Source organism: Tyto alba, unplaced genomic scaffold, assembly GCF_018691265.1.
Source record: "Tyto alba isolate M040663 unplaced genomic scaffold, T.alba_DEE_v4.0 Super-Scaffold_26, whole genome shotgun sequence".
NCBI lineage: Eukaryota > Metazoa > Chordata > Aves > Strigiformes > Tytonidae > Tyto > Tyto alba.
This window is the reverse complement of record NW_024881300.1, coordinates 21,980,138-21,996,740: the sequence shown is the minus strand read 5'-3', so window position 1 is coordinate 21,996,740 and position 16,603 is coordinate 21,980,138. Positions and strand designations below refer to the sequence as shown.

The window sequence follows — 16,603 nt, the reverse complement described above, 5'->3', positions numbered from 1 at the left end:
CCCAGGGATGTGCAGGGATGCTGAGCACCCCAGGGATGCAGGGATGGTGGGTGCCCTGGGGATACAAGGGGTTGCCTGAGCACCCCAGGGATGCTGGGTGCCCTGGGGATGCAGAGGGGGGGATGCCTGAGCACCCCAGGGATGTCCAAGGGTGCTGGGTGCCCCAGGGACATGCAGGAGGATGCTGAGCACCCCAGGGATGCTGGGTGCTCTGGGGATGCAGAGGGGGGGAATGCCTGAGCACCCCAGGGATGTCCAAGGGTGCTGGGTGCCCCAGGGACATGCAGGAGGATGCTGAGCACCCCAGGGATGCTGGATGCTCTGGGGATGCAGAGGGGGGGAATGCCTGAGCACCCCAGGGATGTCCAAGGGTGCTGGGTGCCCCAGGGACATGCAGGAGGATGCTGAGCACCCCAGGGATGCCGGGTGCCCTGGGGATACAGGGGGATGCCTGAGCACCCTGGGGAACACCCAAGGGTGCTGCGCTCATGTGCAGGGCAGCACGGCTCCCAGCCTAGACGGCCGCGAGCCCTTTACCCCCACACGACCCTCGTGGGGCCGGGGTGTGAGGTCCAGCCCCGTGGGGTGCAGTGGGTCAGCGCTGATGTCCCGGGACCCAGGAGGGAGGAGGAAGAGTCCGGCTGGGTGCCTCGGGGGAGCAGACAAATCAGGAGCTGGCTACGCAGATGGCAGCTCTCCTGGAGAGACGGGGACCCTAATCCTCCCCATGGGTCCCATTATCATCTCTATCTGGCGAAAAAACTCTCATCCTGGATGTGTCTAATCCTAATCACTCCCTATCGCACAGGACCACTTCAGACGGGCCAGACGGACAGACAAGGCCTCGTCCTGCCCTGCATATCTGCACAGGCAGCCCCCAGCCGGGGAGGGGGGGGGAGGCCACCCCTTCGCTTCTAATCCCTCTGCGAGGCCTTCATTTAAAAGGGGATTTGCTGTTTATTCCCTCCGCGGGCTGGGCGATCGTTACAGGGGTCAACATCTGAGCTGGGAGAGCCTTGTTAAAAAATAATAATGGCACGTTAATTTGGGGGGAGGGAAGCGGGGGGGGGGGGGGGGGGGGGGGGGGGGGGGCAAGGAAATGACTGGGGGGCTGGGTAATGCACTGGCAGGTTTCCAAGCCCGAGAGCGTCGCCTGCGCTCGTTGCCTGCAATGAAAGGCTCGGGTCTCTGCGGAGGTGGCTTTCTGGGGCTGCTCACCGAGATGTCCCTTGTGATCCTTCCAAAAGACCTCGGAGGCGGTAAAATCCATCCTGGGGGCGGGCAGTTGTGACACACATCCCCCCCCCCCCCCCCCCCCCCGGCATTTCCTTAGCGGGGAGATTGAGATTTGGACACCACACAGCCCCTCTCCCCCACACCAGCCTCCCCGCTTCTGCATTTAATTCAGCCCTCTCCTGCTTCCCCATCCATATTTATGGTGGGGATGGGCGTGGGGCAGAGGGTTGTCACTTGGGGGGGGGTCTCCTGCTGCCCGCCTGGCCCCCGGGGGGGGGGGGGGGGGGGCGGGGGACAGTGCCTGAGGCTGCTGGTGGTGACGGGGATTAAATCCAGAAGGGAAAATATCCTGCAGCAGGTGCAGCTTGCGACAGGTCTGAACGGCTGCCAGCCGGCTCGGAAATCCCAAACACATCTGTGCTCATCAGTTGGACACCAGATGGGCCCCGGGTTAGCATTTTGGGCTGGGGTTAGCTTGGGTGGGGGCTGGGGGGACGCTGGGGGAGCTGGCTGCTCTGGCCTGGGATGCTCACACCCCGCCTGCATTCCCCTGTATATTTAGTCTGGTGGTTTTAGTCTGTTTTGGCAGCCGGAGGCCAGACCCCGCTTGGGGTGTGGGGCAAGTGGGGGCTACACCAGAGACCCCAGCCATCCCTGCCAGGCATCATGGTTCCCTGAGCCCCAGCTCTGCCCCCCGCTTCTCACCCCGAATCCCCCAGTGAAACCCAGCTCCTCGCCTCACCAGGGTCCTGTGAGCATCCATCAGGCGAGAGCCGCGGAGCCTGCGTGCACAACAGCCCTGCCTAATATTATTCACCCCCAGTATTCTTAGCCACAGCCACACATCTAATTCCCCAATGTGTTAGGACCATCCCAACCCTGAGAGCATCTTATCTCCATCCTGGTGTCCTCCTGTCTCGGCATCGGGCTGGCACAGGGATGGCTGCATCCTCCCGTGCTGGTGGCTCTAAGATTTCCTGCAGCTGAACTCTGTTGGAGCCAGCCCCATGCACTCCATCCCCGTGCACCCCATCCCCGTGCACCCCATCCCTGTGCACTCTATTCCCGTGCACCCCAGCCCCATGCACCCCATCCCCATGCACCCCATCCCCGTGCACCCCAGCCCTGTGCACCCCATCCCCATGCACCCCTCCCCGTGCACCCCAGTCCTGTGCACCTCATCCCTGTGCACTCTATTCCCGTGCACCCCAGCCCCATGCACCCCATCCCCATGCACCCCATCCCCGTGCACCCCAGCCCTGTGCACCCCATCCCCATGCACCCCAGCCCTGTGCACCCCAGCCCCGTGCACCCCAGTCCTGTGCACCCCATCCCCGTGCACTCTATCCCCGTGCATCCCAGTCCTGTGCACCCCATCCCTGTGCACTCTATTCCCATGCACCCCATCTCCATGCACCCCATCTCCTTGCACCCCAGCCCTGTGCACCCCATCCCCGTGCACCCCAGCCCTGTGCACCTCATCCCCGTGGGATGAGAGCCCGAGCTCCCTGCCCGCTCCCCGTGGCAGCAGCTGCAGCTCGCCAGCCTCCTGGCTCCCCGCTATTTTTAGGAGCGTGTTGGTGGCTAAATCCGGCACCGTGTGGGCTCGAGGCTTCCCGGCGGCGTGGTGGCTGCCACCCCACGCAGCACTTTTGGGCTCCACATCTCCCCGTGCGAGCCAGGACCATCGCGAGTGCACGCGGGCCCAGCATAGGACCACGCCGCAGGATGGAAAACGCATCCCGGTGCAGGGGTGGCTGCAGTGGGAAGAGGAGTTTCCTAGCCCCACAGCAACAACCCCTGCCCGAGCGAGAGTGGGGCACAGGGTGGGTGACAGCAGAGCAGCACTGGTGCCCCCCACCCTATTTAACATCCTGCTCCCGAGCAGCAGGAGTGAGGGGCAAGCCCTGACCCCAAGCACAGGGCTGAGGAGCCTGTGCGGGTCCCAGATGCCTCCACCCGCTCTAAACTCCGAGCTGGGGGATGCCACCACCTGCTCGTCCCTTCCTGCAGGGCTGGGTTGAACGGGGCACCTCTTCCCTCCCCACCTCTCCCTGAGCCCCATGGCCTGGCTGGGCTGGGAGCCCGCGGCCACTCCGCTAAGAGGAGGAAGGTGTTGGGTTCAGAAACATGGCTGCAGGGAGCAGAACTGGCAGGGACTTGCATGCCCAGGAGGAGGAGGAGGATGTGCCTTCCTCCAACCCTGCTCCTACCCAGACAGGGCTGAACTGGGGGGGGGGGGGCTGCCAGGGGCCTTTTCTCCCTACATCCCCCCCAAGTCCCACTGCTCCTGTGCATGCACAGACCCCGTCCTGTCCCTGTCCTCGTCCCCATCACCACTCCTGTCCCCAACTCCATCCCCATTCCCAGCTCCATCCCTATTGCCATCCCCATTTCCATTCCCATCCCCACCCCATTCCCATTCCTGTTCCCATACCCATCCCTATTCCTATTCCCATTTCCATCTCCATCCCCATCCCTAACCCCCTTCCCTGTCCCCCTTCCCATCTCCATCCCTGTCCCCGCCCCATTCCCATTCCTGTCCCCATCCCCATCCCTGTCCCTATCCCTTTCCCTGTCCCCATTCCCATGCCCATCCATATCTCCATTCCCATCCCCAGCCCCGCAGGTGCCAGCACAGCCCCGGGGATGCTCAGGGATGCTGCGCCCGGGGCTCGGAGCCCAGCTCCCCGGCTGGGCACGGCCGCGCGTCCCCACGGCTGCCGACCGCCGGTCTGCTCCTCTCCCCCTCCCCTCTCTCTCCCTTTCTGAAAATTGATAATTAACCTTTTGTCCACGGGGCTGTTGTGTTTATTTGGTGCAGGCGGCTGCAGGGCGCTGATATGGAAATCGCAGCCGGCAGGCAGCTCCCCGTCCTCCCCGCAATCTGCAGCCTCGCACAGCCGTTGGGCAGAGATAAGCAGGTGCTTATTCACAACCCCGCAGCTGCCAGCGAGGGCAGCCCTACCTGATCACTCCAATCTCAGTGAAAAACTACTTGAGGTTAGGCTACCGTGATGGAGAGACTCGATAGGGACCTCGCCAGACAACTCCCCCGGCTCCTCGGCTTCGCCTCCTCCCGCTCCTCCTGCCTCCCTCTGCCCGCGTCCTCTCTGCTCCCTCCGTCTCCCTGCTCTGCCTTCCCTCTTATCTCCCTCTCCACATCCCTTTGATTTCTTTTTTTTTTTTTTTTTAATTCTTTTTTTCTTCTTCTGTTTTCTTTTTTTTTTTTTTTCCTTAAAGAATTCATCTTTGTGTTCCATGTGAACTCTCAGCAGCTCCCATCTCCTCTGCTCAGCCGCCGCTTTCCTTCCCATCCCTGCCTCCTCTCTTCCCGCCCGCACCCACATTTCCCTGGGCTGAAAGAACCAGATTTGAGCACCGGCGTATAAAAAAACGTTGCAGGCAGCCGCGGCCTTGCCTCCTACCCCAACCCAAAAGACAGCATCCGCTTTGGGAGGCGATGGTCTCATTTTTGGTTCCGGCAGCTGTTGGTGGTGTTTTGCTCACGGGTTATTGCTGCGGCTTCCTTTCACCGCGGGTTTCCCCCCCTCCCTGCCCCCCGCCCCAGCGCAGCCTCATCGGTCTCAAATGGAAAGGGGAAGGCAGCGGGGTGCTGTGGGCAGTGGGGTGTGTGGGCACGGGGAGGGCACGGGGCCGAGCGAGCCCCCGCCGGGGCATTCCCAAGCACCGGGGAAGCGTGCCGTGCCGAGCCGGCCCCGGTAAGTGCGAAGGCGGGTGGTGGGTGCTGCGGTGGGGACCCCCCGGCTGACCCCCCAGGGGTTTCTGCCTTCCTGCCACCCTCTTGCTCTGAGTGTGGGGGTGGTGGGAGCCCGTCCCGCTTCTCCTTTACTGGCTGGGGAGGGGGGGAAGTTTCTGCTCGGCAGCCAGCGTGCAGCTCTGACTCAGAAAGAAACCGGCTGGGAGCCCCGGCAGGCTCCCCGAAGGGTGGGCGGGAGGGGGCTCGCCTGTGCCGGGGCACACCCCGGGACCCCCAGGGGTTTCCCTCACACCAGGGCAGACCCCAGGGGTTCCCCCTACACCGGAGCAGACCCCGAGACCCCAGAGCTTCCCTCCACACTGGGGCAGACCCCGGGACCCCCGGGGGGTTCTCCCAATGCTGTGACAGACCCCAGGGGTTCCCCCCACACCATGGCAGACTCCAGAGGTTCCCCCGACACCGAGGCAGACCCTGGGACCCTAGAGATTCCCCCCGCACTGGAGCAGACCCTGGGACCCCAGGGGTTCCCCCCACATCATGGCAGACCCCAGGGGTTCCCTCCAAACGGGGGCATTCCCCAGGACCCCAGGGGTTTCCCCCATGCTGGTGCAGACCCAGAGATTTCCCACCACACCAGCACAGACCCCAAGACCCCAGAGATTCCTCCCACACCAGGACAGACCCTGACACCCCAGGGGTTGCCCCCACACCAGGGCAGACCCCAGGAGTTCCCCCCACACCGGGGCATTCCCCGGGCCCCGGCAGCCCAGTGCTGCTGATGTTCAGCTCCTGCAGCTGCCCGGCCAGCTGCTCGCCTGTTTGCCTGCGGAGAAAACCCTCTGGCCGCAGGTGACGTGGGGGACACGGGGCCGTAGCCGGGTGGGATTTTCCTTGCCTGGCCCTGAAACCCACTTGGTTTTGACTTGCTGGCCCAGGACACTCCCCAGGAGTGGCTGCTGCTATTTAATCCCTCGTGCACTTTCCGTCGCTCAGTGCCGGCGAGCCTGAGCCCACCTGGGCCTGCGGCTGCCAGAAATAAAAGGGGAAGAGGAGAGAGCACAAAACACAGGTAGAAACCCTCCTGCTTGATGGGATGGGCAACTGGGAGCCAGCGGCTGCCCTCCCCGCCCTGCAGCCACGCGTTGCTGAAACCTCTGCCAGCCCTCGGTCCACACAGCTGGGCTGCTCTGCCCGCGCCGGTGGGGCACGGGCATCTGCAGGGCAGGTAGGATGGAGCTGGGACCCCCCCAGCATGGGGGTGCAGGATGTGAGTCCGAGGCAGAGAGTTGCTGGGGGCAGCTGCAGTGTGTGTGTGTGTGTCCCCCCCCATCCTCGAGCACGCAGCCTTGGCTGGGTGCACGCCGGCCCAGCTGGGTTGGGGCTGCGGTTTGTAGCCGTGTGGCCCTTTTCCCCCGGCGCATCAGCCCCGTGTCGGGGTTTCCCCTCATCTCCCTGCTGCGGCCAGACAGTGCTCACCATCCCCTGGGACCCCGGCCTGCACCCAGAGGGCAGACGTGCTGCAAACCCTCCCGGTGACACCCCGCTCCGTCCCTCAGCACAGCACCCCTACACCCCCCGCCATGCTCTGGGGACCCTCCCTCCCCACCCACACCCCACCATCCCTTCCCCTCCCACCCCCCAGGAGCCCTGGGCTGGGGGCACGAAGCGGGGAGCCCCGGGTACCATCTGCGGGAGCCCAGGTGGCCGCCGAGACACGCCATCTGCTCAGCCACCTTCGGGGACCGTGCAGGCGCTGCTGTATTTTTAGGACACGTTTCCTCCCTCCCACCTGCAGCCCGGAGCCGCCTTTCGGTTTTCTAACAAGTTGTTTCTCTCGCTGGTGGCTGTCGGGGAGCCCAGGCTGCGGCGCGGGGAGGGCTGGTCTGGGGGGTGCAGGGATGGATTGCAAAGTTGGGGGGGGGGGGTGTCCTATACCCGCCGGGGGGGGTGGTTATCCCAAGCGCTGAGCAGGGTGATGCCGGGAGCCAGGGCTTGTGCACGGCACTGGTGCTGCAGCTGAGGTTGAGGAGGGCAGCGGCAGCTGGGGGACATCCCCGTCCCCATGGCTGTCCCCGGGCAAAAGGACCAAAGGGTTGCAGGGCTGCAGCGAGGGGGGGGTGGTGGGGGGTGTGAGCCCGCGGTGTGGCAGCGTGCTGGTTGTGCCGGGCTGCACCGTGGGGTGCTGTGGCTGGGCCAGGCTGCACCACACTGTCCTGAGCTGCACGACGCTGTGCCGGGCTGCACCACGCTGTGCCAAGGTGCGCCAGGCTGTGCCAGGCTGCGCCCCGCTGCCTTGCAGCTAACCTTTGTGTGGCACGGGCCATGCTGCGCCGGTTGCACCGTTCTGCACCGCGCATCCCCTGCCATCCCGCGCCGTCCTGGATGGCATCGCGCCGGATGCCGGGCCGTGCCACGCTGCTTTGCCAGCGCAGTGCTGCAGCTTGAGAGCCGTGCCGTGCCGTGCCACACCGTGCTGGCTATGCCCTGCCACGCCGCATGGTGCTCCCCGTGCTGAGCTGCACCCTTGGCAGCCATGCTGTGCTGCGAGCCTGCTGCACCGTGCCAAACTGCACCGCGCCAGCCCCTCGCAGTGAGGAAGTGAAGCCGGCGCGAAGGGGAAGTTGTTGGAAAGTCAGACCGGAATGGCTGATAGGGAAGGCAGAGTTGGGCTTGGTCGCAGATGGTTCCTGTTGGGGAAGGACACGGGTGCAGCTGCCCGGCCTCCCCCCCACCCGCCGCATTATCGCTGCCCGGCAGCTGCTCGCCATCCCCCTCGCCATGGGACACGGTTCGGCTGCCACATGAACGGCCCCCCGCGGCAGGACACCCCGCCGGCGCTCAGCATCTCCCGCACCCGCGCGTGGGAGCGGGCTGGCCGTGCCGGGGCCTGCGAGGTTCGTGGCACCGGGGTGCTGACACCCCCCCACCGCCGGGATGCCTGGGGGACCCCCCAAGCCGGACGGCCACCCCTCTTGGGCCAGGGCAGCGAGCAGGACAGGCCAAGGTAAGGCCGAGGCAGCGGCGGGAGGAAGGCGGCGGGTGGCCGTGGTCGTGCGTGGGCTGTGCCACGGCACCAGCGCCACGGGGCAGCGTCACAGGGACCCACTCCGAGCCAGCTCTGCAATTAACCTTTCCACAATGAGTAATCAGCCACGAATATGTTTTATTTACAAGCTTGCAATCCTCTGTTGACTGGGTGTCTGCGTTCATTCTCGGGTCAGCAGCTCACGTGCTACTCGGGAGCCCCTTCCCGTGCCCGCTCCCCGGCAGCGGGCAGATCCTGCGCGCAGCAAGTTTGTGCCACGGGGGTCAGGATCCGGCCCTGGTGCTGGGCTTCACGTGCAGCGTGGCAGTGGTGAGGCTTTGTGGGGCCGGGGCATCCCGTGGCCTTGTACCGGAGCATCCCCCCCAGCACTGACAGGACCACACACAGGGCGAGGGGCACCCCACGACCCAGCCTCGGCCAAGGGGCTGCGGCAGATCTGGGGGAGCCCAGGGGCGCGGGTAGGAAAGTGGCTGCGGGCTGAGTCACCGGCATTTGTCTACCCTGGGTGAACAATACTGGCCCTCTGCCTCGCTTCCCCTCGCACACCCCTGTCCCCACTGGCACCGTGCTCCGGCCGCAGCCCCCTGGCACCCACCCCACGGGTTGGGAACACGGCGAGGATGGGCTCTAGGACATGGTTTGTGGTGCACCCTGGGTGCTGCACCCATCGTGGCGCGCCGGTTCGCCGTGGGTAGGACCAGCACTGAGGTCCCTGTCCCCAAACCTGCCACCCGCCGCAACGACCGGCGCATCCCGAGCGAGGGGCACCCACCGATAAGGTGCCAGGGACCCGGCGGCCGCGGCGCCGTTGACCGGAAAGTTGCAGCGAGGGGAGCCGTGCAGATTGCCGCCGGCTCGCCGAGCTGCCGGTTGGGAGCTTGGCAGGAGAAATGTTTATTTTGTTGGTCAAATAGCTCTGCAAACTTCCTGATTTCCTTGCGGCCGGCGAGGCAGCGATAGGGCTGGTGAGGCCGTTGCCTGCCCCGCGCTCCAGCTTCGGCGCGGAGAGCTGTTATCTCCGACGCGCAGCGGGCAGGGAAGAGGTGGAGAAAGGGAAATGAAATACAACAGAGGTGGCACATTTTTTGCTCTTGATAACAAGCCCTGCTTTTAGCCTGGGAACTTGGAAACGATGCAGGTGGCCAGAGACAGCCGCAACGTCTCCCGCTGCCGCGGCGCATCTGGACCTCGTAACGAATCCCAGACCTCCCCGCCGCGAAGCTGCGGCTCCCCACGACACGCCACAGATCGGCACAGACCTCCGCGCGGCCAGAGCCCCGTGCTGGGGCATTTTGGCCCCGGGGGGAGTTTCTGAAATCAGCCCCCAGGGTTTTGCTCCCAGGCCGAGCCCCGTGCCGGAGCGGAGGCAGGCTGCGCTGCGCTGCATCCCACCAGCTCTGATTGATTTTTGCAGGGACGCGAGGTGTTGGAAGTGCAATGCAAGCTAATTAAATTCCCATCGTTAAAGAGCCCTGTGCGGGCAGCTGCAGTCTGTGGGATGGGGAGGGCTGGCAAGCTGAGGGGTACGCCCTGGTTTGGAGGGGAAAAGGGGAGTGTGAAGATGCTGTTAACCCCACCGGGGCTGCGAGGGGCAGGGTGAGCAGCCACGGCGCTGCAGCAGAGCCAGGAGATGCCACTGCATGGAAGTTTTGCATGCCACGGGCAGCCTTAGGAGCCAGGCCTCGAGGACAAGGCTCCCATGGGGGCTCAGCACCGCCGTCCCCTTTGCCCAGCCCTGCAAAGGGGAGCAGTGCCACGGAGAGGGGAGCTCCCCGGCATCCGAGGAGCCAGAGGGACCCCCTGCAGCGCGGTGGGGTGCGTCGCCCTCCCAGCGTGTTGTGCTTGCTGGGGCAGCTCGAGAGATTTTGCTCAGTGTCTCCCAGCGAATTCCTGCTGGCCAAGGATGCAGCCGGCTGGATTTGCTGCCGGTGCTGCCGCCGCCGGGTGCTGCTCCCTCTGGGCACCCCGAAGCACCAGCTCCTGGAAGCAGGGCAGCACGTGGCCAGCTCCGCTTCACGATTAAAACAGTTTCCAGACTCTCCGTGGCAAAGAAAAAGCTGGAAACTTGGCCCCCAGCAGCCCCAAAACCTTAAAGCCCCCAAAGGAATGGTGCCATATCCCGAAGTCTCCCGGCGTTTAAGCCAAACCGGTGATTTTTCAGAGCCTGCAGTGCAGGGCAAGAGGGGATGATAAGCAGTCGGGGCCAGTTTCCCTTCGAATGCCACAAAGCAGGAACGAATCTGTCAGCCAGGAAAATAGAATTTTTTTTTTTTTTCCTTTTAATGGAAGATGTATTTTTTTTCTTTTCTTTATGGAAGTTGTGGGAAAACCACAAAGCCCCTGCGTCTGCTTCCTGGCGGTAACAGCCAGGGGCAGCGGGGTGGGGTGGGGGGGGAGGGCTGCTCCTTCCAGCCCTCAGCCAAGGAAGTGAGGAGCCGGGGTGGCTGTGGGGCGGGTGACCCCGAGTCCGGGGACCCCCGTGAACGGGCGCAGAGGGAAGCCAGGCACAAATGGACCCTCTTTCTACAGAAAGGCTGGCGAGAGGCGCTTCCTGCCGAGCAGATGTCACCGCGGCGGATGCAGCTGCGGCGGGCGATAGCCGGCGGACGGGTGAAGCCGTCTTCCCTGGTCGCTGGCTCCCCACCAGCCCCTTATCTCCCCCGTGCATTCCCCGATGAATTCATGTGCAGGGAAAAGCAACGCCAGCCCAGGCCCTTGCTGCAAGCAAAATGCCAAGGGAAGAAGGCCGGGGGGGTTCCAGCTTGGCTCCCGGTCCTCGATTTGGGCTGGATTTAGGCGCTGAGATTCAGGCTGCCACGTCCGTGGGCACAGCCAGGGCAGTGGGACCACCCGTGGTCACGCTGACCCTTCCCAGCCCGGCAGCTCCCTGCCCCGAGCACGGCGTCCCCGCGGGGATGCTCCGGGTGCCCATGTCAAACGGGGACCCGTCTCCACGCTGTCCCCACGTTCTCCTCGGCGTTGTGCCGGGCGGGCGCCGCTGGCACGGCCACATCTAGAGAGGACGGCGGAGAGGCACCCCGGGGATGCTCTGCTCCCCAAGAGGGAGCGGATAGAGATTGAGAAACCCAGACTGACAGACAGACTGGCTGGGGGTGACACAGGAAACCTGTAGCACGCCGGGGGCTGAGCGCCGGCACGGCTGGGTGCCTTTGCCTCCAGACAAGCCTCCCGTGAGAGCCGGGCTGTGGCAGGACCCCCGGCCCGGCGTGGCGGAGGGGCTCTGGGCACCCATGGGTGCTGCTGGCGGTGGGGCAAGTCTGCGTGGCTCCCGGCACGCCGGTGAGATGACTCACCAGCGCAGGCGAGGGGGAAGGTGTGATCAACCACCACCACCGTGGGCTTTTTTCAAAAGCCTGAGGCTTGCGAAGCCGGGGGGGGGGGGGGGGGGGGGGGGGCGTGGGGGGGAACACGCAGCCTGCATAGCAATCAGCTCTCACAGGCACGCTGGGATGTGACAGGGCTGAGCCAGAGCCCGGGCTGCGGGAGCTGGGGGAGAGCTGGGGACAAGGGGGACAATGCGGTGCCGGCGGGAGGCCAGGGTGAAGGGCTGAGCGAGAGCTACAGGGAGAGAGGGGGTGGGTCAAGGATTGATGGTTGGGCACCCAGGGGTGTGAAAAAGAGCCCCAACAGCGTGGTGGCTGCAAAGGTGCAAGTGGGGTGCGGGGCCCTGGCAGCACCCACCGCGTTGCCCCCAGCCCCGATAGCTGGGGGGGGAGTGTGGGGGGTGTGGGGTGCAATACGGGGCCCGGATGACACGTGGTGGTGACCATTTCCTGCGAGGTTTGGTGGCCATTGTCCTCATCTGCCCTCGGTGAGCACCTTATCTGCTGGTGTGCGCCGTGCCGGGCCCCAGTGGGTGGCCCCCCCACTCGCCTCGGGGACCCCCTTTGCCTGGGGCAGGTCCTGGGCAGCTCCCCGAGCTGCCCCACCTCAACCCCTCCCAGCCATGAAGGATGAAGGATGAAGGACATCCCCCCCCTCCCCGTGGGTCCCGCGAGCAGGAATGATGGGTGACAGCACCGACACCCTCCCGTGGGACCAAGACACCCGTGGGGGGCAGCGCTGGGAGGAGCAGGGAGGGCAGGAGGCGGCGGGCACGGGGCAGGATGCGCAGCGGCGGGGGGATGCCGGCTCCTCAAAACAAAGGGAGCACAAATTGCCATGACACGTTCAGTTAATCCCCGCGCCAGGCTGGTGCGCCCTGCGCCATCGATCACGCGCCGGCGTGACCGACACCGAGTCATTAGAGGAGTTTCCACCCTCTCTGCCGGGTGGGAACCCGACGGGGCCTCATCCTGCCCCGGTTCCAGATTTGCCGGGGGAATGGATTGCCAGGTCCTGGGCTGGGACGCATCCAGCCAGGCTATCGGGCCCTGGCAGGAGTTTATCTCCCAGTCCGGCCGTTGCTTTCCCGCCGCAGCAGAGCGGGGCCACCGGCCCTGCCGAAATGGGGGCTGGTGCCATCGTCTGCCCCACCGCGTCACGTCCACCCTGGGCACCCAGGGAGCTGAGGGCCGGGGGGATGTTTCCCCAGGGATGCCAGACCCTCCCTCCATCCCCACCCGTGGGACCCACGGGTGCGATGGGTGCGTGGCCGTGGGGCACGTGGCGGGGCCAGCAGCCACCAGCCTGGGCTGGGCAGAGAGCAGGCTGGGGGGGTTGAGAGGGACAAGAAAGGGTTAACCCGGGGAAGTTTGCTCACTCTCAGCAATGATTTAAACCAGACAGAAAGGTTCTGTCATCCATCACGCTAACAGCCAGATCATTGTGTTTTAAAGTGTCTGTAATTGCAGCAATACAGAGACTGGGAGAAAGATAAAGGCCGGGAAGATGTAAATAGGGAGGGGAAGCACCAGCCCCCCCCCAGTAGGGAAAAACCCGGCCAAGTTGGTGGCCAAGCAGTGGGGAAAAGGCTGGGGACAGCCATGGGGACAGCAGAGGGTAGCCCACCCATCCTCCTGCTCGCCCGGGCTCAGCTGGAGCACAGGGTGGGTGCTGGGGCATCCCCGCTGCGGCGGGGAGCACCCACAAAAACAAACCCAGGGAAGGGTCCGGAGCAGGTGCCGGGTTCCATCTGCTTTACCCCAAATATTACCTTTATATTTCCTTTATCTTCTGTCAGCCGGCTCCCTCGTTATCCCAGGATTCAGGGAACCCCGGGGACCGCGTGTGAAGGGTGGTGAGGTCCTACCCAAGGCTTGCAAGGAGGTGGCCACGGCCACGGCCACGGGTGCCGGGGCTTTGTCCCGGTGGCCAAGGCCACGTGCAAGCACGCCGGCAGGGAATTATTAACATTCAGACGAGGCCTGCCGAATAAAACGAGCTAACACAAATGTTTATTTTCACAGTAGTGAATTATGACTTGAATAGACCAAAATTACAGGCTGCGCGCGCGGAATAGAAACGAAGCAGACCCCGCCACCCAAACCCCGCCGAGGCGGGGGGGGGGACACGCGGTGTGGCTCCCTCCTGCCCACGCTGTCCCACGGTGGCCCTGGCAGGGCGGTTGTGCCGAGCTCCATCCGCCTTCACTGCAAAGACCCCGTGGGCTCACAGCCACCCGGCTTGGCCACAGCTCGACCACCTTCAGGGCCAGGTATTTGATAGAATCCTTCACCTACACCCCAAATTATACAGGAGCCGGGGAGGGTTGCAGCTTTTCCCGGCAGGTCCCCACGAGGCGCCCGTGGGCAGGGTGCTGGCGGGGTGGTGGGGACGCGTTTGGTCACCGCTGGGCTCGTGGCACAGCACCAGCTGGGTATTTCCAGGCGGGTTTTGCCACGTATTCGGTGGCTTGCGCTGCGGCGGGGCGGCTCCGGGGGACAACACAGACGGCGATGACCCCCCGGGGTCTGGTCCCTGATCTCCCGGTGAGTAGCCAAAGCCTGAAGGAGCCGTGTGCCGGCACCCCGGAAAAGTGGGGCTCTGCTTCGGGAGCCCCCTCGGTGACGGGTGGCACCCCTTGATGTGTGCGTGTCCAAACGCACACGCACCGCCGGCATTTGCATGTGCCAGCCGGTGCCGCCTATGCGAAGGCCTGGGGGGGTGGGGGGGGGGGGGGGGGGTGTTCGTGTGTAGCTGTGTGTGTGTGGGGGGGTGGTGGGGTGGATTTTCCTCCCCTGCTCTTGGGGTCTCACCCACGAGAGGCTCCTCCAGAAAGGCGCCGTGGGGACCGAGGGCAGCGCAAGGAAGGGGACGGGGACAAGCTGGGCGCAGGCAGGGTGTACAGCCAAAGGGGCTATGCATAAAAATTTGGGGGGGGTTGTAGGGGGTGTGTGCACAGACCTGCTGGTGCCAGGGAAGCAGGGAAACCCCTGAGCCCAGCCCCCATCACCGTGAGACACGGCAGCTCCTGGGGGGGCAAAACCGGGGTGGGAGGGTTGGCAGTGGGGTGCAGGGGGCAGGGTTGGGGTGCAGCAGCACCCTCCCGCTGTGACTGGTGGTGGGGAGCTTGGCTGTGCAGTGGCCATGAAATCATCATTTAGTGGCCGTGGGATGGATATTTAGTGGCCATACAATGGTCACACAGTGGCCACGCGATGGTCATTTAGTGGCTGTGAAATGGTCACTCAGTGGCCATGCAATAGTCAGTTAGTGGCCATGCCATGGTCAAGCAGTGGCCACGCGATGGTCATTTAGTGGCTGTGAAATGGTCACACAGTGGCTAGGCGACGTTCATGCAGTGGCCATGCAGTGGTCATTTAGTGGCCATGGGATGGATATTTAGTGGCCATACAATGGTCACACAGTGGCCACGCGATGGTCAAGCAGTGGCCACGTGATGGTCATTTAGTGGCTGTGAAATGGTCACTCAGTGGCCATGCCATGGTCAAGCAGTGGCCACGGGATGGTCATTTAGTGGCCATACAATGGTCACACAGTGGCCATGCCATGGTCAAGCAGTGGCCACGCGATGGTCATTTAGTGGCTGTGAAATGGTCACTCGGTGGCCATGCGGTAGTCGGTTAGCGGCCATGCAGTGGTCACACAGTGGCCATGGGATGGTCATTTAGTGGCCATACAATGGTCATTTAGTGGCCATGGGATGGTCACACAGTGGCCACGCAACGGCCACGCAGCGTCCATGCGATGTTCACGCAGTGCCCATGCGATGCTCATTTAGTGGCCACGTGACAGTCACTTACTGGCCATGCAACGGCCAGGTAGCGGCCACGCAACCGTCACGCAGCGGCCGTGCCACCGCCAGTGCAAGCACCCGCACGCCGGTCACGCCTGTCCCACGGCCACGCAGGGACCGGGCGGGTGCCACCCAACGGGCCCCGGCAAGCGGGCGAGGAGGAGGAACTACAACCACCATACGGGTGGCGGAGGCTCCGCGCAGCTACTCGCAGGGGGAAGGCAGCTGCCGAGCGGAATAATTACGCAAAGAGGCCGGGCTTCGGCTCGCGGGGAAATTAGCAGGGCTGGCGATGCAAGCAACGACATCCTAGTAGGGTTTGGGGGATGCGCAGGGAAGGCGCCCGGGTTCAGGCAGCCACCCTAGGGAGCCCCCGCCGAGGCCAAGCGGGGTGGGGTGGGGCACCCCAAGGCCGGGCCGGGATGGGCGTGGGGACCGTTGAGGGCCGTGGCCGTGGGGGCTGTGGCTGCGCGTGTGGCTGCTCCTGTTGCAACCCCGGCCCTTGGGCTGCCGGGGAGGGAAGCGGAGCAACCACAGCTCCAGCCCCCCCCCAGCCCCTGGTAAACCCCTCCGTCACCTCACTGCAGCCCTTGCAAGCCCCAGCTCCAACCCTTTGGCTGTTCCCACGGCCCCATCCCCTGGTGGCCCCCCAAATCGGACACAGCCCCCCCCCCCCCCCCAGCTTTGCAACCCTCCATCTCCATCACCCCCCAACCTCTTGCGAACCCCGAACCTTTTGCAAACCCCAAACCCCTGCGCCCTGCAAGCCCCATGCACCCTCCCCAGGGTCCCCTGGTCCCTGTGCGGTCTCCCCAGTTTCCGTGCACACCCCGATGCCCCGTGCAACCCCCCCGGTGCTGTTCAGGCCCCCTCCCCCCCCCCCCCCATCCCTGTTTAGGCCCCCGATGTTGTTGAGCTCCCCAGGTGCCATTCAGCCTCTCGTGTCCCTGTTCATCCCCCCCGATGCCATTCACACCCCATGTCCCCATTCAGCCCCCCGGGTGCTGTTGAGCCCCCCTGGTGCCGTTCACACCCCATGTCCCCGTTGAGCCCCCAGTGGTGCTGTTCACCCCCCCCGTGGCCCCATTCACCCCTCCGGTGCCGTTCAGCCCCCCCGGTGCCATTCACCCTCCCGTACCCCCGTACTCCCCGCATCCCCATTCAGCCCCCCTGGTGCCGTTCAGCCCCCAGGCCCCCATTCAGCCCCCCGGTGCTGTTCACCCCCCCGTATCCCCGTACCCCCGGTGTCCCTGTTCATCCCCCCCGGTACCGTTCACACCCCATGTCCCCGCTGAGCCCCCCCGGTGCCATTCACACCCCATGTCCCCGTTGAGCCCCCAGTGGTGCCATTCACCCCCCCGTGGCCCCGTTCACCCCTCCGGTGCCGTTCAGCCCCCCCGGTGCCGTTCACCCCCCCGTATCCCCGTACCCCCCGCGTCCC

At 64.8% G+C, this 16,603-nt stretch overlaps 1 protein-coding gene across 2 annotated transcripts in view; it reads left to right on the top strand.

The window, feature by feature from the left end:
* Window positions 1-4,847: 4,847 nt before the first annotated feature.
* CBFA2T3 (CBFA2/RUNX1 partner transcriptional co-repressor 3) overlaps window positions 4,848-16,603 on the top strand; it is a 35,732-nt gene continuing 23,976 nt past the window's right edge. The window contains exon 1 of one of the 2 annotated variants that reach the window (XM_042797641.1): window positions 4,848-4,958. Coding sequence is in view for 1 of the 2 variants with exons in the window: in XM_042797639.1 (XP_042653573.1) it covers window positions 7,892-7,961 (70 nt within the window). In the remaining variant the exon portion in view is untranslated. Of the gene's footprint in view, window positions 4,959-7,590; window positions 7,962-16,603 lie in introns of those variants that run through there. The other variant, XM_042797639.1, reaches the window with a different exon arrangement.